This window comes from Sciurus carolinensis, chromosome 12, assembly GCF_902686445.1.
Source record: "Sciurus carolinensis chromosome 12, mSciCar1.2, whole genome shotgun sequence".
NCBI lineage: Eukaryota > Metazoa > Chordata > Mammalia > Rodentia > Sciuridae > Sciurus > Sciurus carolinensis.
Window position 1 is genome coordinate 53,730,808 of NC_062224.1, and position 23,539 is coordinate 53,754,346.

Here is a 23,539-nt window from a genome sequence, read left to right on the forward strand (position 1 = left end):
CACTTGTGGTCAGTTTGAACTCTGCACTGGTTCAATGGTGTCTGGGAAACTTTAGAGTTGTTACATTCTCTGTGTCTCCAACACATCACCTGACTGAATGGTTACCAAGATGTACATCTTCTTATACTGGCTTTCCTCTTTTTTTGGCTAGAATTTTGGGTGTGTGGTCCATCTGGGTCCCTTGACTTACCTAGGAGTCTCATGTGGTTCTCAAGTGGTCACAGTGCCTAGGATATGACTCCCATGTTGACTTTCTGGACATTCATTGTGGTTTAAAGATACACAGAAAAAAAAAAAGCATAGAGAAGTGTGCTTTTTAGGGTATTGTTTCCCCAATGACATGATGTTTTTAATATTCAAACATTAATCAATATTATATTTGAATTTACTGGAAATTTTGACTATATGATATATGCAGATATTTCTATTATTATTTATTATCATCATGTCTAGAGTTTGTACTTGAAATAATTGAAATTAATATAAAGGAAAAATAGGGCAATTGGGAATAAAAATAGATTAAAGTTGTTGAAGGAAGCAAAGAGAAAAGATACTACTAGATGCTTAAAGTGGTAGAATTAATATAATTCTTTATTACATTTAACTTTCCATCTTCTGGCAGCTAAGAGGGAAAACATGTCATATTACCTAGGTTCAACTTCCTGAAAGATGAAAGCATGTGCATTTGTCTACAGTAAGAACATTTTTTCCTAAACACAAACAAAAATTTTCTTTTTTAAATAATTTTTTTTCTTTTTTGATTAATTTGTATTGATTGTACATACTAGTAGATTCTGCAGTGATTTTCTACACATTTATACAGTGTGCATTGATCAAATCCAACCTCCCTTTATCTCCATCTTCTCTCCTACCTCACACCCAATCTCTAGTAATCACTATTCTGCATTAAGGCAATTTTTTAACTTTTCACTTATTTTTTTATTTTTTAGCTTCTGTGTCTGTGTTATTTTGCTTCACATAATGTTCTTTAGGTCCATCCATTTGCTGCAAATCACAGGATTTTTTTTCTTCTTAATGGCTAAATAATACTCCATTGTGCATGTCTACCACATTTTCTTTATCTCTCCATTTGTTGATGAGCACCTAGGCTGATTCCATATCTTAGCTATCATGAATAATACTGTGATAAACAAGTGCATATATCTCTTCGGTATGCTGATTCACTTCCTTTGCATAAATACTCAGAAGTGGGACAGCTGTATTATAGTTTTAGCATTCTAAGGAACCTCCATAGTACGTTCTTACTAACAGTATATAGCATTTTACTTTTCTATACATTTTTGCCAGCATTTTAAACAAAAATTACCTGTCTAGTCTTATAAAAAGACCTTGAGGCCGCAGACGCTGCGTTCGCGCCACATTTTTAAGTTTCATTTACATCAAGACATTGCTAGTTCCTCCTCCCGTGGCCTCTTCCCGAAGTAGACTCTTCTTTTGAGCAACAGGGAGCACCAGTCATGGAACCAACGCGGAAAGGCGACTGGGACTGCTTCGAAAGCCGGAGCTGCCACCCGCAAGGTTTCGAAGCCGAGTACGAGGGTCGCCCTGACCGAGCCCCGCTAGTCTCCCGCTGCTCCCCGGGCCGCCCAGCTCAACGTGGGAAAGTGCCGCCCTGTCCGGGAGTCACGATCTTTGCAGACCAAGAGCGCTCGGGACCCCCAGGAGGAGCTGCAGGAACGTGCACTCGGAGCCGCTCCAAAAAGGCGGCTCTGCGCGCAAAGGGTGCGCCGCCCTCGGGCGTTAGTAGCACCGACCGAGCTCAGGCGAAGACGGCTCCCGCCGAGGCACCGAAGCCTCCTGCGCCTGAACCCGCGGAAGTGCCTTGCTCCTCACTCCGGCCCGGGGCCCCGAGTCTGGGCGTGCGGGAGGGGTCGCCTGGCGGCTGGAAGGCCCGGGCTGAGCTGGACACGTTGAGGCTCAGGCGCCAGGAAATCTCAGCAGCAGCGGAGGTGGTGAAGAAGGTCGTAGACCACCTGCTTCGGAGGTTGCTGGACTTTGATTCCGAGTTCAAAGGTGTGGAGCTGCTGCTGTACCGGGAGCTACTATGAGCGCGTGAAGATTTCTGCACCTATGAATTTGATGTCATGTTTAAACCGGAAGTCCCCAGAATTCAGCTAGAAGCTATTTGTCTTTCTGTGCCTGGTTTATATCATTTAGTATAATGTCCTGAAAATTCCTACATGTTTTTGGAAATTATATGATTTCCTTCTTTTATATGGGTAACTAGTATTGCATTTAATGTATATACACTTATGGGTTCATCTGATCAGGGACACATAGGTTACTTCTATGTTTTTGCTATTTTGGATAATGCTGCAATAAACATGGGGTGCAGATATCTCTTCAGCATTCTGCTTTCATTTATTTTGGGAATATACCCAGTAGTGAGAAGTTTGGATATGTGGAAGGACTATTTTTGTGGAAACACCATATGTTTTCCATAATGATTATACTAGTTTACATTCCCACCAACATGGTACAAAAGTTCACTCTTTCCACATTCTTCCTAACACTTGGTATCTCCTCTTTTTGATAGTCATCCAAACAGGCCTGAGGGGATAGTTCAGGTTTTTAATTTGCATTTCTCTGATGATCAGTAAATGTTTAACATTTTTTTATATGCTTGTTGACCATTTGTATGTTTTCTTTTGAGAAACAATCTATTAAGTGCTTTTGCACATTTTTAACTTAGTTTGATTTCTTGCTATTGATTTTTTGGTACCTTATATATTTTGGATATTAACCCCTTGCCAGATACATACAAATATTTTCTACCATTCTGTATATTGTCTCTTTAGTCTATTGCTTACTTTGATGTGCAGAAGGTTTTTAGTTTGATGTAATCTCATTTGTCTATTTTTGCTTTTGTTTTCTCTGTTGTGTGGTTGTATTCACAGTCAATGCTGAGATTAATGTCATGGAGCTTTTCCAACTATGATTTCTACTAGTGGTTTTAATTTCTGGCCTCCATTTATGTTTTTAAATTCATTTTGAGTTGATTCTTAGGTGAGATTAAGAGACTAATTTCATTCTTCTGCATGTGGATTTCCAGTTTTTCAAACACCATTTATTGAAGAGATTGTGTTTTTTTTGTTTGTCAGTTCTTGGTACCTTTCTGTCAAAACCAGTTGACTTGAAATGCATGCATTTGGTTCTGGGTTATTCCCCTACTCTAGCTGTTTTCTGCTAACACCATGCATTTTGTTATTAGGACTTGTGGTATATTTTGAAGTCTTGTAGTGTGATGCCTTCAGCTTTATTCTTTTTGATCAAGATTGCTTTCTTTACTTGTGATTTTATTGTGGTTTCACATGAATTTTAGAATTTTCTCCATTTTTATGAAAAATGACATTGTATTTTTGAAAGGTTTTGTGTTAAATCTGTAGATCATTTGGGTATTAGGGATGTTTAAAAAAATATTAATCTTTCAACCCATGAACCTGTGATACTTTCCTAATTTTTTTTGTGTCTTCTTCAATTTCTTTGATCAATGTTTATAATTTTCAGTCTACAAATCTTTTACTTCCATTTTAAAATTATTCCCAAGTACATATTTATTACTATTATAAGTGGTTTTTTTCCTTGATTTCTTTTTCAGATAGTTCACTATTAGTGGATAGAAGCATTACTGATTTTTATATGTTGATTTTCTATCCTACAATTTTACTGAATTTATTTATTAATTCTTATTTTTTGTGTATTTTAGAGTTTTGTAGAAATAGGAGCCTGTTGTCTGTAATCAGGAGCAATTTGATGTCTATGATAGGGGATGCCTTTATTTCTTTCTCTTGTCTAACTTCTCTGGTAGGACCTCTGTTACTATATTAAATGGAAGTGGTGAGAGTTTTCAATATTTCTCTGTTGCATATGATGTTAGTTGTGGTTTTGTCATGTATGAGAATAATTTTGTTGAGATACATTCCTTCTAAGTCTATTTTGTTGAGCACAAAACATTAGGAGAGGATGTGGAATTTTGTCAAATACTTTATCTGCATTTATTGAAATGTTCGTGTCTTTTTCATACTTTATTTTGTCAGTAAGATTTATCTGAATTATTGACATCCAATGGTGAACCACCTTGCATTCCTGGGATGAATCCTACTTGATCAAAGTGAATGGTCCTTTTATTATGCTGTTGAGTTTCATTTGCAAGTATTTGGTTGAGAATTTTTTGCATTGATTTTCATCAGGGATACTGACTTGGGGTTTTTGTTTTTTGTATTGTCTTAGCCTTGGTATCAGGGCAATGCTAACTTTATAAATTGAGTTTGGAAGTATTTCCTGTTCTTCATCTTTTTCGTAAGACTTGCAGAAAAATTAGTGTTACCTTTTCTCTGTTATTTGAATTCATCGGTAAAAGCTTTATTACTGATTTGGTATCCTTAATAATGAAATGCTAATAGTTTTCTATTTCTTCATAATTTCATTTTAGTAGGTTCTGTGCATTAAGGAATTTATCCACCTCTTCTAGTTTATACAATTTTTGACATATAAATGTTTATAATAGTCTCTTATTATACTTTGCATTTTATTGTATCAGTTATAATGTCCCCCTTTTCATTTCTAATTTTATTTATTTAAGCCTTGTCTCAGTTTTTCTTAGTCTACCTAATGCTTGTCAATTTGATTTATAGAAATAAACACCAACTTTTACTTTCAATGATATTTTCTACTTTTTTATAGTCTCTGATTCATTTATTTCTTCTCTGATATTTATTATTCCCTTCCTGCTACTAACTGAAGAGTTCTACTTGACCACCTTGCTCTGACATTCAAGTCATTACTTGATATAAGAATATCTGTACTATTTTGCTAATGTGTGAATATGATTTAGTAATCAATAATAAACTATTGAATAGTTTTGAACAGTTTATAAAGATGTAAATTTTCCATTATATTTCATTTTTGTGTAGTCATATTTTTATATACTCATCCTTGTTGACATCAGGAGATAAAATTTTTTCCAAAAATATTTGAAGTAATGAAAATTTGTGATCTCTTCATTAAGCTCTTGGAAACATTTCCAGCATATTGTTGGATTACTTTTTCTCAATTCCAGATGTATGCTTCTGTTTAGAAAGTATGTAATTAGCGTAACCTTCCTAATCTCTAGTTAATCCTTCACTTATTCCATACAGGTGGGGTGAGTTTTCTCATTAGGATAAACACTAATATAAAAATAAGAAGAGTTTAAGATGTACAAAGAATAGTTCTGGTGTGATCAATGTTCATGGCTTATGGTTTGGATGTTTTTGACTCTTTTAATTAGTAATGAACTATACCAAATATCAGCAGTTCTCCTACACAAAGTCAGATAGTAAATATTTTGTGGGATTATAGCACTCTGATGCAATTTCTCAATTTTGCAGAAGTAGTTACAGATAATGTATTTTAAGAAGCATTTATTTACACAGGCAAACAATGAGCCAGTCTGGCCTACAAACTGTGTGGATTCCTGAACTATCTTTTATTCTGTGGGGTGGGATTTAAAATGTGTTTGTTTGATGCACTTATTTACATATTTTCTCACTGTAAGTTAATAACAACAATAACATTTATTGACTGCCTTGTTCCTGAAAAGGTGCTAAATGTTTTAAATAAATAATTTGATTAAATGCTCATAGCAATTTTGTGAACTGAGAACTAGGGAATTCAATAAATTGTATAAGGTGAACAATACTGGTAGCACTCTGAGGATGTTACTCCCAAGTGTAAGTCTTTAATCTCTGTATAGTTCATCTCTTCTTAAAATATAGCATGTCAGTCAATGACAAATATAAAAGAGGTAGATTTGCCTCAGATGGTAGGAAACAAAAATTCAAGTGAGATTTTCCTGAAACAGAATTTTCTTAAAATGCAAATCAGAAATTATGGTCCTGTGTGAGACAGGAAACATTCGACAGAATGGAGAAGCACACAACTGAACTCTTGAGAGAAAGAGTGTTGTAATTTAATTGAAACTGATAATGAGTGCAAAATTTATTGGCTTGATTTGGTATTCATTTGACACTTCCATAGAAGTAGGCAGTCTGCTTAAAGTTAAACCAACCAGTGAGAATTTCATTTTTTCAACCCATTTTATTTTAAGCATATAGAACAAACCAGCATCAGATCTGGGTAGAGAGAGCTAGGCAGAATGTATGTATTTCTGCACTCTGACTTGTGGCAGTTTGAGGGAAGCATTGTCTTTTCTTTGCTGACCTATTTTATATTGTAAATAATCTGTTTTCTTAACAGATTATTGGGGAATATAAAATTTTTTCTTCTTTTTTTAAAATTTTTACAGACCACATTTTGATTCATTGTGCACAAATGGGGTACATCTTTTCATTTCTATGGTTGTGCACGATGTAGATTTATACCATTCTTGTACTCATACATGTACATAGGGTAAGGATGTCTGTCTCAGTCCACCATCTTTCATACCCCGCCCCCTCCTCCCTCTCACTTCCCTCCATGTAATCTAAAGTTCCTCCATTCTGCTCTCACCCCCGCACCCTCCCACCCCCTTTCTATATGATCATTCACTTATCAGGGAAAACATTTGGCCTTTAGTTTTTCATTTATAGCAGCTCAATTCATGATGGGTAGATTGTGGAACCAAACCAGATGCCCTCAACAGATGAATGGATAAAGAAACTGTGATATATATACACAATGTGATATTATTCAGCCATAAAGAGGAATAATATTATGGCATTTGTAGATAAATGAATAGAATTGGAGAATATAATGCTAAGTGAAATAAGTCAATCCCAAAAAAATCAAGTCCGAATGTTTTTCTGATAAGTGGGAAATAAATTTAATACCTCAGTTTCTTCCCCCGTTTTCTCCTTTCCCTTACTATTTTGAATTTCTGTGAGTACTTAATATGGTTTCAATTAAATATCAATTTCCAAAATGCATCTTTAACTCTTTAAATTTCTCAAGATAAACTATAAATGTTAAAATAATTCTATAATAGATACACAAGGAACCCTGAGAAAGCCTTCCAAAATCCAAATAGAAGCTCACTTGTTAATGAGTAATAAAAATAATGCAGTATTCAGTTATAGATTTTGTTGTGCTAGTGAACATTATAAAGAGAATGGTTAATTAGGAAAAATATGTAAAATGTAAAATAATTTGAGTAGAGATAGAAATATTTTTACTTCATCTGAACTTTTGTTTCCTTTATTTTAGTAAAAAGTTATATTAGGCTTAATCTTTTATTTATTATCTAAATATATGGGTTAGGAAAACCAATTTTATTTTCCAAGTGCCATTAATTCTTAATGTAAATGCCTTCAAGGAAAAGTTACAAACATGATATTTTATGAGGTTATTCTTAAATCATCAAAGCACTGCTTGCTAGAACTTCTTGATATTCAAAAAGAAAACAAATCATCAGCCTTTTCCTTACTAGCCCCTGTCCCCCTTATTCTTTGCCAGGATGGTAGACCTTCCTTGGTCTATGTAAAATTTTCCACATAAGAGTACTTCTAGGATCCACTTAATTTCAGTGTGGGTTACACATAACAGATTCCTCCAGGTCCTTATATCTGTGCATGTGAAATCCAGTTTTCTTACTGATTTCTTCTTCTGTCCTTTCATTATCCATATTTTGATTTTTACCAATTTATTCATATATCAGTTTTTGAAGCAGTAGAAAGATAAAAGTTTAGTCAGTTTATTTTACTATTTTTTGTGTTTTGTTTTTAAAAATTGATGAAAGACTTAGGATATTAATTGAGGAAAGCCATAGGACAATTGTTATTAATTATGATCAATCAGCTCTTAATTATTTATACATTATTCAACATCTTGCCTTCATGAATGTTGAGAGATAGTAGAACAAGAGTCATTCAAATTTTGACATTAGGTCTGGGGATATAGCTCAGTTGGTAGAGTGCTTGCCTTGCAAGCACAAGGCCCTGGGTTCAATCCCCAGCACCACAAAAAAAAAAAAAAAAAAAAATTGACATTACCCTGTGAGACAAGTTATGGTTCTAAATTAAGGTGATTAAATGAATGAGAGGGACACCAACTGGAATGTAAAAGGTGTTTGTGGAGTGTTAATATCCACACTTGTTTCTTCTGGCAAAAAGCAGGCACTGACTGCTGCAGTAGATCCAATTTGCACTGAAAATAACTTTTATTGGATTTCATGCATATGTTAATCACCAGCAAATTTGACAAGGTACTTGCTTAAGCTCAAGCTCCAAATTTGCACAGAATTTCCTTGATCTAAACAACACAAAGTATATTTGAAAATCCCCACACAAAAATTAAAAAATACAATTTATGTATATAGTATTTTTCCATTTTTAGCATGTTCTTTGAGTGTCACAACCTTAATTATTCTTTTTGCATAGTCTACCATTTTTCTCCAGTATGGTATGATGTCATCACTGGGTACAACAACATCCAAAAGATATTTCTCAAAAGTGAGGCCAGAGAATATCTTTGGATAGCTTTTCTATTTCTTAATCTCAAACCTGGACATGTTTATTTTCCACAGAGAGGATTACTATCAATGTTTTTACTGTTGCAATTGTTGCTACAGTGGTTTAATTCTTATTCTTCTCTGGTAATTTATTTTTCACAGTTCTTACACAGAAATATTTCAAATTAAATCAGAGGAAGGTTTAATGTGAGTCCATAAGGTTAAGATGTGTTCAACAATAACATGCTAAGCATTTGACATATAAATTCTTACATCTGACTTTATCATAACTGTACTTAAAGTCAGAATTTACCTTCAGTAATTTTTCCAGATGGAGAGTCGTGATTGCAGATAAGAGACTCACTTGTAACTATTTGTAGCACATAGACAAATGTCTCAACTTGTAATATTTACAGCACAAATGACTATAAGAATTCCTCTAGGTCAATAAATAAGAAAAAGACAGGATGATAGAAAGTTTAACAAAGACTTGAACAGTCACTTCATGAAAAGAATTCCAAAACCTGACAAACGTAGGGGCTCAGCCTTTTCAGTAGTAGGGGAAAAGCAATTTTAAGTCACAGTAAGAAACCATTATACCATTATACACATGACTGGTGAAAATGTACTAAGACAATGATGTTGGAGAGTAAATTTATACAAGCACACTGAAAAGTGTGTAACTAAGTCAAAAGTAATATACTCTGCGACCTGGGATTTCCACACCAAAGTAAATATCCTAATGAAAACCATGCATAATGTAACAGCATCCTCCCAAATGAAGGGGCACAAAAATGTGTCTCTTAAAAACAATGTTCAACATAAAAGGCAATATAGCAAGAATACTTAGGGTATGGTTCTATTTAGATAAATGTTCAAAACCAGGCAAAACTGAATGATGGTTGAGGAGTGCACACTTGATAAACTCTAAAGGGGAATCAGAAATCAAGTGAGAATGGTGACCCCTGGTGGGGAGAGACGAGGCTGCAGGGATGATCCTTATGCACTGTTTCTCCTCTCTGATGGTGGTTATTTACCTTCTGATTTTATTTATTATGCAGTTGTGTTTATGTTTCACGTCTCTCCTGAATGTGTTTAGGAAACATACTCACTCAGTACACACTTGCTCCTAGCTTGAGAATGGATTATATGTGGGCAAGAGTGGACCAAGGAAACCATAATGTGGGGGAGAGATTAACAGGAGCAGGGGCTTGGACCAGGGCCATGGTCCAGGGACAAAGAGATGGAAAGAAATAGATCCATCCGGCAGTATTACTAGGACTTGCTAATGGATGGTTTCCTCTTATTCCTGTGATAGTTCATAAACCAGAAAAGGTTACATGGACAGAAGCAGTTGGAACTATTCGGGATGGAGTATGAGTTTGTACAGTCCTGCATTAACTTTCTCATCTCTCTCCTGGAAAATCAATACTGATAATGGATGGAGCAAGTGTAAGTATTAATGTGTGTTTTTAAGAAATAGATTAGCATGCAGTCAACCTAGGGAATTTAGAAACAAGCTAATAGAATTCTTTGCCAATTGATTAATAACATATCTTTACCAGCCTCCCATTTTGTTATCATAAGCAGGTTTTATCAATAGGAGGTAAAAGTTAGATTTAGTGTAATTAGTTTCTAATTACTTTAAGTTACCAGTATATTAAAGAAAACAAGTCTCCCCACCCACACCCCATGCTGGGGAGGTGACCCAGGGTTGGTAAGTAAGCTACCACTGAGCTGTTTCCCCCAGCCAAACCATTTTATTCATCTCTGGAATTCCTTACTGGTTTGTATAATATCACTGACACTTACTCAGGTTAATAAGTGTTGGCATTTATAGCTAGATCACACAGGAGGTCAAATACTAAATTAAATGTATTCCATATAGTATCCATAAATAGACTATTGCAATAATAGTAAAAGACTATGTAAAACAGCTGGTCTTGGTGGCACACATCTGTAATTCCAGTGACTCTGGAGGCTGAGGCAGGAGGATCACAAGTTTTGAGGCCAATCTCAGCAAAATTAGCGAGGCCCTAAGGAACTTAGCAAGACCCTGTCTCAAAAGAAAAAGTGCTGGGGATGTGACTGAGTGGTTAAGTACCACTGGTTTAATTCACAGTACAAAAACAAACAAACAAAAGAATATGTAAAATATTATAATCTAAAATCATTGCAAAACTTGAGGTGAATTTGTAGTTTCCTATTTGGCTATTATGAAAATTATTTTCCTTTCCTTTTCTCTGGAAAAAGGCAGAGCTGTCTTCAGCATTGATGTCCTCTGATGTCCAACAATCGGGGTAGTAGTGTTTCCCTGTGCTCACCCTACAGGTCCAAATATCGATGAACTGTTGAAGTGCTCCAGTCTCCAAAGAGAGGCAGCTAGGTTCCTGAAGTACTTAAACAGTGCCCTTAAGCCACCTTTCTCTTTCTAAGGTCACGTTTCTGAATGTGGCCTCCATCCTGGAAATGATGCTCAGACCTGAGCATGTGAAGTGTGCAGCTTTTCTACTCCCCCTTCTGAAGAAGCCAATCAGACATTTACCCTGCTAAATTTATCTGTACTTTTTTCCTTTTTTATTATAGCATTTTTTGTTTGGGGTTTTTTTTTTTTGTTTTGTTTTGTTTCTTTGTGTCACTAGGGAGAATTCACGGGAAGTCTACAATGGAGCTACATCCCCAGACGTTTTTATTTTTTATTTGTTTCTTTATTTTTAAAAATATATTAAGGTAATCAGGTGCAATGGTGCATGCCTGTAATCTCAGTGACTTGGGAGACTCAGCAACTTAGCAAGACCCGTCTCAAACTAAAAAATAAAAGGACTGTTGATATGGCTCAATATGAAACACCCCAGGTTCAATTCCTAGTACCAAAAAAAGTGCACATGCACATACCTATGCACATATGAACGTGTATGTATATGTGCATACACACACATATACTATATATACATACATACATACACACAATATATACATAAGCTGTATATTTTATATAGTCTACAAAATAGATTGGATATGGCTTGTCCCCTGTATTTGTTAACCCCTTGTACATGTGTTTCCACACAGGTATTGGCACAATAGTTATTCAGTAAGCACAGCACAGAGGAGCCAAAGTGATTTCAATAGCATGCAGCTTGGAAGTCAAGCGGTGCTTTGAAAGACTTAGGCCTTCTATAGGTGGGTTACATTACTCAGCACAAATTGAGAACATGAAATTTTTCAGGGAAATAACAATCACAAATGGCACTGACAAAGTGAAGTACAAAATCCCAAATGAAAGTTAATTTTAAAATTCACTAACAGCTAAAAAAAATCTGTGCTGATTCCAAATTTACTTAAGTGATAGCTTTAATTATTTGAATTTTTCAAACTTACATCTTTCTTTTTTAAAATTTTTGTCTTACCAATTTACCCAAGTTTGCTTTAAGTGAACCTGACACACTTTAGAAATTTCCTGTTGTTTCTTTGATTTCACTCAATAAATCAATATATTTTGTACCACTCTGTTTTCTCAACCTCTTTTACCCCATCATATAACCTTAAAGTTCTCTGTTTTCTGTGAGACCCTAGGAAGACAAATGATCCATGCCACAGAAACACAAGTCAGATATAGTTCAAAGTGAGCAGGACATGGTTGACTCTGATGAGTCTCTTGTCAGCTCTTAAGAAGGTTCAACCTAGCAAATATAATAAATAAACAACCAACTATATCTATATAATATATATATATATATATGTATATATGTGTGGTGTGTGTGTGTGTGTATAAAAGTTGAACCTCTCCAAACAGTAGTGCATATTGAGAGAAGGAAGAAAACAGGAACAGAGAAACTAACTGAAAAAGATCAAGAGAATGAGAATGAACAGAGGGTAAGTGAAGGGGGGCAGGGAAGAGAATAATGTTCACTGAGCTTAATATGGACATTTCCTCCTTACATTCTCACAAAAACTTTTTGATTTCACGTAATTTGATTCTGTTACTGACACATACCATGCACATATTTTGTTCTGTTACCAACCACCAGATGTAAGAGATGTAAAGTAAATGCTAAATACAAAAGTGGTCATCCCTTAGTTGCTGCTGTTATCACTTGTGTTTAGAAGTTTAGGCTTAGTTATATCAACTGTCTCAAATCATTCCTGTTTTACAAGTAAACTTGACAGGTTACAGAATTTCTGTACACAACAGTTTGAATCTCTAAGAGTAAAAACTTGAAAGAAAATTGACCTGCCTAGTATCTTCTGCCTATTGAATGTTTTTAATCCTTTCACTTTAATATTGTCACCTTAACAATCCTTCCAGCTTTGCATTTTAAAAGAAGTGATGGGGAAGTTATCAACTGGTGGTTTTAGGTATGCTAAAGTAACCAAATGATTTTTGTTTATTTTCTATTCTCAAGGAAATAATGTGGGCATTTCCATTTTTGTTTCAGTTTTTACAGTATACCTGTTGCCTCCATAGCTTATTTAGTTTAGATAAATAGCTGGTGTTTAATATTTCTCAAAGTGTATCTTGCAGTATACCACCAGAAGTGTCCTCTGAGTTTCCTGCCCTCCATTCCTTTCTGTGCTTTGATCTTTGCTTTTTCTCATCTCCCCTCCCAAAAAGATCCATGGCTTGGAAAGAGCGGAAAATCCAATATGGTTATTACTTAGAATGGATAAAGTAGGTATTTTTTCCCCTTGAAAACTTAACCACTTTTAACAGTGGAGATACTAATGGACAAGTTTGACTATTTTTAAAGTAATATGGCTGAACTATGGCAACTGTCAACTACTGCCCAGGTGTTCTAAACATCTGTGACATTTGTAATCATTTTCTCTCCAGATCTCAGTTGGATGAACCTATTCCACTGTATGAGGCAAAAATTTCCAAGGAAGTTGTTCAGAAAAATCAAGGAAGAAAAATCAAGTTGTTCAATTTTAATCTTCTTCTCAAACCTCAGCTGGATAAACAATCCAGTATTGAAGCCAGAGTTTTCCTTGGAAATTGGAAAAAAATCAAGGAAGATAAAAAGCAGTTGTTCAGTTTTTAAGCATATTTTCTGACTTACAAAATGTTCAGTATTTTGACCATACTTAAAAATGTTTTCCAGATTACTGTGCAAATGAGCAAGATAATTCTGTAACATTTGAAGGGGTATTCTGAAAGTCATTTTTGGTAATTTTTTCTACACGTTTGCCTCTCTTCCCATGAGGAAAACTGCTTTCAGCAAATTCACACCATTCTATTCGATAAATCTCTTACAGGACTTGGTACACCGTCAAAATAATGTTCTTAGTTACGTGTCAATTCCATTTGAACATCTTAACGAGTCTTTGCTGTCAGAATTTAAGCATTTTAATTTATTTTCGGGTTCCAAAGTACCTAACTCATACACACTTCAATTTATCCATTTACTTCGAGTTTCTTCAGAAACAAAGGACCACAGGAACTTGTCCTGTGGGAGCTGCAGAGCATTTGCGTGAAGGGCTGGAGACTTCCTGGCATTGGGAAAGGGGGACTGAGCTTGAAGGGTGCTATCTTCCGAGTTCTGTCTTGGGGAAGGCGGGGTTGGGGTCGGCTCTGGCGCTGTCACCACCTCTAGACGTCACCACTGCTCCCCGAAAGCTCTACCTAAGCAGCAGTCCGGCACCGAGGCTCGAGTCCAGACGCTGTACCCCCAGTGATGACATCCCTACTGCAGGCCTAGCAGCGTTCAGCCATTTCGATGCCCAACGGGGTAGTGCACACCCGCCCGGGCCAAGAGCTGCCACAGCCCCTCATCTCACCCACAGGATCCGGCCCAGAGCCTGGCAGGAGCGCCAGGACCGCCCCCGCCCGGAGAACGCAGCCGGGGGCGGGACCTCGCGGGCCGCGTGCCCGTCACGCACGCCGCGCGGGGGCGGGGCCCTGGCGCGCGCTGGAAGTACTGCGGGGCTGGCGGTCGGCCTCAGCCGCTTCGCGTCGCGGCCCTTTCGGTAGCCGGCTACTCGCCCACCTACAAAAAGCCGCCGGAAACAGTGCGGCTCTGACGGAAAAGGTCCCGGAGCCAAGAAGCCGCCGCCTCCTGGTCTCCCGAGCTGCGGAGCCAACGCCTCGCCGCGCCGCCCTGGCGGCCGTGCTGCCCCTCAGGCCCCTCCCGGCCGCAGGCGGCAGAGTGGGCGGTCCGACCGCGGCCCGCAGGAACCCCTTCGCCCGCCTGGACAAGCGGCTGCGTGTCGCCATGGACGCCCGGGACGGGCTGCCCCGCGGCCAGCAGGCGGCGCCGGGCTCGGTGAGTGTCTTCGTGCCTGCCGGGCTAAGGGCTTTCGTCCTTCATGGTGGGGCCAGCTGCGAGTTAGGGATGGAAAGTTCTGGGGTGCGGGGCAGGGAAATGGGCGCGAAGCGTTCCTGTCGCCGCGGCCTGAGGGAGCCCCGAGCCCTGGGGACGGCTGCTCCTGAAAGGCGGGGTTTGCGGAGGCTGCCCGGCTGCGGATGTGCTGCCGCTGTGCGCCGCCTCAGCTCGGGTAGACGTGACTGCAGGTCTGCGCGGAAGTCCATCCGCGGAAGGCATCCCGAGGGCAGCGTGGACGGACAAAGCCCCGACCGCCTTCCCACCGTGCTTCTCGCGCAAAGCTGCCCGGAGTGGAGGAGTGTTGAGGATAAATTTGTTCAGACTTCACGAGCATTTTTCTTACTCTGAAGTCTTTTGGGTCTTTCGGCTTAAGGTTTGTATGGTCAGTTACTAAATGCGCAAAACTGACCTTTTTCCCTCTTAGTTTGAATATTAAAGTTAAGACCCAAAGTGAAAAACTGCTCGGATTGATTTGGGTGTGTGTAAATTTGTGTGCACTGGCATTTACTGAGAAGGTAGTTTGCCAGTTGAGCCTGTCTACACTTTTAAAGCAAACTACAGCATCATTTACGTTTTAAAAGGACTATTTCTTAACCTGTTTTTAGATACTAATCAAGAAAATGATTTGCCATGGGAAGAGAAGTCATCTGAAAGTACAACAGTTATTGAACTACCCCAGGTAATACTTTTTAAATATCATTAGCATGTGTATTCGTATGCTTCTCAGAAGCATTCTGCTTGAAAAATAGTTTTGCAGAGAAGCTTGAAAGTGATTATCTTTACCAGAGTTGAATAGATGGCATCAGCCAAAATAAAGGACTTGGTGTGTTACCAAGTAACAATTGCTGTAATGGTCACCAGCAGGAAAGTAGGCATAGTAGGTGAGAGTTGTTGGTTGCCCTTTACCCTCATCAGTTTTTTTAACACACTTCTTTTTTGAGCTCATCACTCAGAGGAACCCCTCCATACTAAGGTACTTCTTCAACTTGATCCTTTCTTAAATCTTCAAAAGAAATCCTCCAGTTACCTCCACAAGTTATGGCATAGCACCGAACCTTGCTGTCCACGTCCCCAACACCTACAAGTACTTATGCTGGGATCATTTGGTAAATGTGTGATTGTTCCTAATGGATGTAGGCTGTCAAATGCCACAAGACTCAATCTCTCCTCTTTGCCTAAGACTACCTTACCTAAAAGTATTCTTTTTTTTTTTTTTTTTTTTTTTTGCGGTGCTGGGGATGGAACCCAGGGCCTTGTGCTCTCAAGGCAAGCTCTTTACCGACTGAGCTATCTCCCCAGCCTGAGAATTCTTGTAAGGTGAATAATATTGACTTGAAAAGACAGCAAAGTGGGTTAATGGCAGACTTTTGAGATCAGAAAATGTTTCTTAAAAATGGCCTTTAAGGGGGTCCCTAAAGTTACCTGCAGGAAGAGCAGCTTAGCCCAAGTTCCAGTTTCAAAGACTTGAGGTACTTTTTCAGACATTGGGAAGATTTCTACTTTGATAACAACATCTGTAGTACTCTATAAAGTGTTAGTTCTTTTTAGTAAAACCTAAAAAGTGAAATATGCTCCATTCCAACAAGTTTTTGCCTCTTAGCGGAAACTACTATTAATTTAGCTCCTTCCAGAATTTTTCAGTATGTAGGACTTTTTAATGATATTTAGTGTATAGTTCATGTAATTTTGCTATTCAGAGACTGTGAATATGTGAGTTAATAAAATCTTTAGATTGAAGGGTTTTTCTAGAAACTCTGATTTTTTGTGTTGTTTCCTTTTTCTTTTAAAAGGCTTTACCCCGATTATTCTCTGAATCGGATAGTCTGTCCTCAGAAAATACTGAGTTACCCTTGGACTGGAGTTTTAAAACCGACTCCTTGTCACCTCTTCTCAACCCGTTACCTGGGAAGATCATTTGAAAGTGCAGGAAGAGGCTCAAGATCTTGTCCAGCATTGTAGAGCAACAGAAGTTACTTTGCCTCAAAGTATAAAGGTAATTCTGAAATATATAACTGTTTTAAAGTAGCAGATTAAGTATAAAATGCTTCTGTAAAATATTAAACAGATTTCTTTCTGTTAAGTTTTTCTTCTAATATCTTAAGACACAAAGAATTGGGGAATTTTGTTTCTTCCAAATGGTGCTTTCATACACATTTTTGATAGATTGTGTAACAGCCCTTTAAATTTAGAGACCTATCCTGAGAATTAAGCAGTGGTGCAGGCAGGAAGTGTTTGCACAGTTGTAGATAGACACAATCCCTGTATTTTATTTATTTGTTTTTATGTGGTGCTGAGGATGGAACCCAGGGCCTCCCACATGCTAAGTGAGCACTTTGCCCCTGAACCACACACCAGCCCCAAACCATTCTTTTCTAAGGCTTCTTTAGAAAAAAATAAAAGGAAATGAAATGCAATTGATTAAGTTATAAAAGCAGATGGATTTTACTGACTTTTTTTCTCTTTTTAAATATGCACTCACTTTTCTACCTAGGTAATGGTCTATTGTAAATTTAAAGTTCTAGACTGGTTCTAGAGAAATATAGCTTCATTACTTTCAAGCATCTCATTAATTCAAACTAGATGAAACAGGATTACTTAAAACTTGCTATATCTTTTTCAGTAAATTAGGATGATTTGTCATATCCATTATCAGTGTTCACTGACTACTTCTGAAAGTGTTTTTATGGGGTATAGGGATTAAGTGTGGTGTGGTGCTCGCTACACAAACATATTTCAACCACTTATGATAAAAAAGTTTTTGTTAAGGATAGTAGAAACAGGAGAATGTTGCCATCTATGTTACTTGTGTGTTCCTTCTGATACCTGTTTTTATTTTGCTGCATGTTGAAGCAAATAAATTTGCTGAAGAGGCTATCTTTTCTCCATTGTATGTTTTTGGCACCTTTGTCTAATATGAGATGACTGTACTTATGTGGGTTTGTCTCTGTGTCTTCCCATTGGTCTACCTGCCTATTTTGGTGCCAATGCCATGCCGTTTTTGTTACTATGACTTTGTATTATAGTTGAAGGTGTGGTATAGTGATGCCTCCTGCTAAGGATTGCTTTGGCTATTCTGTGTCTCTTATTTTTACAAATGAATTTCACTATTGGTTTCTCTATTTCTATGAAGGTCATTGGGATTTTAATTGGAATTGCCTTGAATCTGTACAACACTTTTGGTAGTATGTCCATTTTGACTGTATTAATTCTGCCAATCCAAGAACATGTGAGATCTTTCCATCTTCCAAAGTTACTGTTAATTTCTTTCTTTAGTGTTCTGTAGTTTTCATTGTAGAGGTCTTTTACCTCTTTTTTGTTAGATTAATTCCCAACTATATTTGTGTGTGTGTGTGTGTGTGTGTGTGTGCTGTTGTGAATTGGGTAGTTTTCCTAGTTTCTCTTGCAGAGGATTTGTCACTTATGAATAGAAATGCATTAGATTCATGAGTGTTGATTTTATATCCTGTTACTTTGCTGAATTCACTTATTAGTTCTAGAAGTTTTCTGGTAGAGTTTTTTGGATCCTGTAAATACAGAATCATGTCATTAGCAAATAGTGTTAACTTGAGTTGTTCTTTTCCTATTTCTCTCCCTTTAATTTTTTGGTGTGTCCGATTGCCATAACTAGAGTTTCAAGGATGATGTTGAATAGAGGTGGGGAAAGAGGGCATACCTCTCTTGTTCCAATTTTTATAGGGAATGCTTTCAGTTTTTCTCAGTTTAGAATGATGTTGGTCTTGAGCTTAGCATAGATAGCCTTTACAATGTTGAGGTGTGTTCCTGCTATCCCTAGTTTTTCTAGTGTTTTAAGCATGAAGAGGTTCTGTATTTTATCACATGCTTTTTGTGCATCTGTTGAAATAATCACATACTTCTTAACTTTAAGTTTGTTGATGTGGTGAATTACACTTATTGATTTCCAGATGTTGAACTAACCTTGCATCCCTGGGATGAAGCCCACTTGATCATGGTGCACTGTCTTTTAAATATGTTTTTGTATGCAATTTGCCAGAATTTTGTTAAGAATTTTTGCGTCTGTGTTCATCAGGGATATTGGTCTAAAGTTTTCTTTCCTTAATATCTTTGTCTGGTTTGGGTATCAGGGTGATACTAGCTTCATAGAATGAGTTTGGAAGGGTTCCCTCCTTTTCCATTTTATGGAATACTTTGAGGAGTATTGCAATTAGTTCTTCTTTGAAGGTCTTGTAGACCTTGGCCGAGAATCCATCTGGTCTTGGGCTTTTCTTGGTTGGTAGACTTTTGATGCCTTCTTCTATTTCATTGCTTGAAATTGGTCTGTTTGAATTGTGTATGTCCTCCTGATTCATTTTGAGTGGATCCTATGTCTCTAGAAATTTTTGCCTTTGAAATGTTTTATTTTGTTGGAGTATAAATTGTGAAAATAGCTTCTAATTATGTTTTGTATTTCAATAGTGTCCATCATGATATTTTCTTTTTCATCACAAATTTTAGTAATTTGAATTTTCTCTTTTCTTTTTGTTAATGTGGCTAAGGGTTTACCAATTTTGTTTATTTTTTCCTAGGAACCAACTTTTTGTTTTGTCAATTTTTTGAATTGTTTCTTTTGTTTCAGTTTCATTGATCAGCTCTTATTTTAATTATTTCCTTTCTTTTCCTATTTTTGGTGTTGATCTGTTCTTCTTTTTCTAGGGCTTTCATATATGTTAGGTCATTTATTTGTTGACTATTTATACTTTTAATGCATGAGTTCAATGCAATGAATTTTCCTCTTAGTACTGATTTCGTAGTGTCCCAGAGATTTTGATATGTTGTGTTGATGTTGTTTACCTCTAAGAATTTTTTTTTATCTCTTCCCTGATATCTTCTGCTATCCATGCATCACTCAGTAATGTATAATTTAGTTTCCAGGTATTGGAGTAATTTCTATTTTTTATTTTATTATTGATTTCTGATTTCATTCCATTATGATGTGGTAGAATACGGGGTAGTATCTCTAATTTTTTGTATTTGCTAAGGATTTTGGTTTTTGATCTCATCCTTTTCTCTCTCCTGTTACCTCTTGTCTGCTTTCCCTTCTCCCATCCTCCTTTCTCTACTCTACTAGACTTTCTTTCCCTAGTCTATTCATTTGTATTTGATTGTCCTTTATGTAATATTTTCCTTCCCTCTACTTTGCTTTATTTTACTCCCAACACATACTTTCTGAGCCCTCTTTATTTTCCTCATTGTATTAATGTCTCAGTGCCTCAAGAGATCAAAGACATGTTTCTGTTGCACTTTAGATTGTGTTTCTTACTCTTGAATCCCCACAGCCAGGGAAGCTTCTCTGAAATATGTGGCAGAGGGGAAAAAGAGAGTTCAACAAAGAACAAGTATGATCCTAAGGTTTTTGCCACTTTGTTCCATTGGCCAATGCAAGTCATATGCCCAAGTCTGACTCTCATGTTGTAGGGATATAACATACTCTTCCCAGGAGTGTTTGAAAAGTGGATATTGGTGATTAATACTACCATATCCACTGTCTCCTTTTGCTCACCTGCTACATGTTGGTGGTTCCTACCTTGACCTTCCTATTTCATAAATCATAATGCATTATGTGTGTGTGTGTGTGTGTGTGTGTGTTTAATCACCAGGATCAAAATCCTCCTGGAAACTGAAGATTCCAGAATCTTTATGAACAATTTTAATCTCTCTTCTGAATAAGTCACTTTGTGTAAGAGTACTTTCTTCTGAATTCGGCCATCTCCAGGATAATTACCATTTGGCCATGTGGAAAAGTAAGGGAGATTGATGAGGCTGAATTAGACGTAGGCAAGAGAGGCATTGGGAGGTTCCAAGGTAACATAATCAAATTCATAGGTTTGGCAGGATAACTTTTTAAGTGGAAATTATATTGTTATATTTATTCTTATCTGTAAAATTATAATAATAATGCCTACATTTGTAGGGTGTTCCTGAGGGTTAAATGCATTTGTGTATGTAAATACTGGAATGATCACTGGCTTACAGGGTTTGATATTACTCTTATATAAGCTATTTCAACCTCTGAATCATCAGAATAATATTCTGTAAATTGTTGACCACACATTTGGGGAAAAATATAATAAATAATTGTTATTTTAAGGGAAAATTTATTATCTTAAGGGAAAGAGAGTAAGTGATTAAATGAAATCACCTATTTTTATTTTTCACCTTGGAAATTTCACATTGAAAATGTACTTAGGCATTATCTAATCTTACTATCTTATGTCTTCAAATGAGGAAACAAGATCAGGAGAAGCGTAGCCACCTGCAAAGCCCATAGGTAGATGGGAAGTAAGCCACTTCTAGCACTCAGTGCTTACAGTGTTCCACCCATTTTGCCATTTTGTATATAAATCAAAAAATTCACAGGCAGAGATTCAAGCCACTGGCATCCAATCATAGCATAGGTTTTCTTCTGGAGATACTCCATCTCTGGAATTTGACACGTCTCATGTTAAGTGTTACCTCAAATGGAGTCATGTGCTGGAGAGTTTGTACTGTATTGAAAGAGGCCAAGATCTTGTGACAGGCTTTGGTCTATTGGTTTGATTTGGAAAATTACACATAGCTTCCTAGTGCCCCACAAATTAAAGTAGAGTTACTATAATTTAGTTTTAGAAGTCATTCAACATTGGTATTTCTCACTTCTTTTCAGCCACTTTGTGTTCAATGAGTTGCCATAAAAAATTAAAAACAGCTTCTCATATTCCCTGATGATATTATGATTACAGTTGTGTTGGATCAATTTGAAAGCATCTTTGCTGTATTGTGCTAATATTTCTGAAATCATATTGATACTGAGTCCTTTGTCTAACATCTTGTTTCATTCTACTTAGTTGAGCCTTTTAAAATTCCTTTCTGGAATGATTTGTAGTTCCCACTGTCAAAGTCTTACATAAATCTTATTAGATTTATGCAATTTCATTTTTATGTTATTGTAAATAGCATCGTTTATTTAACTTTGAGTGTTTTCCCCCTAATAGTTGGAAATAAATTGGTTTTTGTATCTGGTGACCTTCCTAAACTCACCTATCAGTCTTAGTAGTTGATTTGTAGATTCCTAATGTTTTCTAGGCAGACAATCATGTTATTGACTATTATAGAAGTTATACTTCTTCCTGCTCCACCTCTATATTTGGGTTTCTTTCCACAGCTTCATTGCACTGCTTGAGCCCTGAAGCACAATTTGAACAGAATAGAAGATACAATGGTGATTAAGAGTGATTAAGTATGATATTAGCTGCAGACTTTACATAGCTATCCTTTGCCTGTTTGAGTAGTTGACTTTCTGTGAATATTAGGTGTTAGAATTTTGTCAAATACTTTCATGTATCTAATTAGATAATTACATGGTATTTATTTTATTCTACTAATATACCAAATTGCTCTTTTGTTAAGCTATACTTATATCCTGATGCCCCCTTAATCTCACTATATTTTGTTTGATATATTACAATATTTAACTTGTTAATATTTTATCACACATTTTTCTATCTGTTGTGCCTTTTTTCTTATTTTCCTAATAGGGTACCACTAGCTGCACTAAATAAGTTGGTAAGTGTTCCCTATGAATCCATCTTCTAAAAAACATGTTTACAGACCTAGTGTATCTTTTTTTTTCTTAACTCTCTAAAAGCTCTATTTATTTTATTTTATTTTTTTCATTTTTACAGACTGCATTTTGATTCACTGTATACAAATGGGGTACAAATTTTTGTTTCTATGGTTGTATATGATATAGATTCACACCATTTGTGTAATCATACTTGTACACAGGGTAATGATGTCTGTCTGATTCCACTGTCTTTCATGCCCTCGCCCCTTCCCCCCCCCCTCATTTCCCTCTACCTAATCCAAAGTTCCTTCATTCTTCTCTCACCCCCCACCCCCATTATGTATCATTATCCACTTATCAGAGAAAACATTTAACCTTTGTTTTTTGGGGATTGGCTTCCAATTCCATCCCCTTCTTCCTTCCCCTGGCTATAAGTCCATTATTGTAAGAAAACATGGAACTCTCTATTATGTTCATATTTTTCAACTCTTCTAAATAGAATTTTGTGAAAATCAGAATAGATTCTGATTTTCAAGGGGAACCCTGTGTTTGAGGGTTTCACATATGTTCTCCAATAAATGTCTTTTTCTAGTGTGCTTGCTTTAGAATATAAAGTGGTCCTATGCCCAATGCAAAGGTTCCAAAGAGAGCTACCAGTTGTCTCCCCACCAAGTGTGAAATGCTCTCAGATGAGAAAACAAATTGCAAGGTAAAAAGCAAGAAAAGACAGCTATATGAGAAAGGAGGTTGCTATGAGTAGTTCTAGAAGACTGTTCCAAAGGGTTCAGAAAGCCTGTGAGTAAAGCAGAGAGGTGGAGCCAGAATCAAAATAACAATTTTGAGTACCATTTAGAAAAACCATAATTATATTTTTACTGACGTTCCACCAAATTTATATTTGTCAAAATATTCTAACAGGTTTCAACTTTTGCCTGTTCACAGTTTGAGAATGAAATTAATTCCACGATCTTATGTTTATAAATTCAACAATTTCCAGGCTTCCTGAAACCTGCTGTTGTAAAGTTGTTTAAAATGTTGTTAACCTTACTCCATGTGGTGCTGAAGTATGTCAGCCACAAGATTTACCTATTCTTTACCAAAAGTATATGGAGATCATGTGATTCTTTGGGTTATGTATGATTTCCCCAGTGGTCTAAGAATTCACTACAGAAAGAAGCAAGGGCCCCCTCCACAACTTCTGCACATGAGCAC

The 23,539-nt window shown here is 36.8% G+C and overlaps 1 protein-coding gene across 1 annotated transcript in view; it reads left to right on the plus strand.

The window, feature by feature from the left end:
* Positions 1 to 14,160: 14,160 nt before the first annotated feature.
* The window catches only part of LOC124961341 (uncharacterized), a 61,674-nt gene continuing 52,295 nt past the window's right edge, over positions 14,161 to 23,539 (plus strand). Inside the window, exons 1-3 of the mRNA XM_047519942.1 lie at positions 14,161 to 14,706; positions 15,372 to 15,445; positions 16,557 to 16,759. Coding sequence (XP_047375898.1) covers positions 14,161 to 14,706; positions 15,372 to 15,445; positions 16,557 to 16,725 — 789 coding nt within the window. The 3' untranslated portion in view covers positions 16,726 to 16,759. The remainder of the gene's footprint in view (positions 14,707 to 15,371; positions 15,446 to 16,556; positions 16,760 to 23,539) is intronic.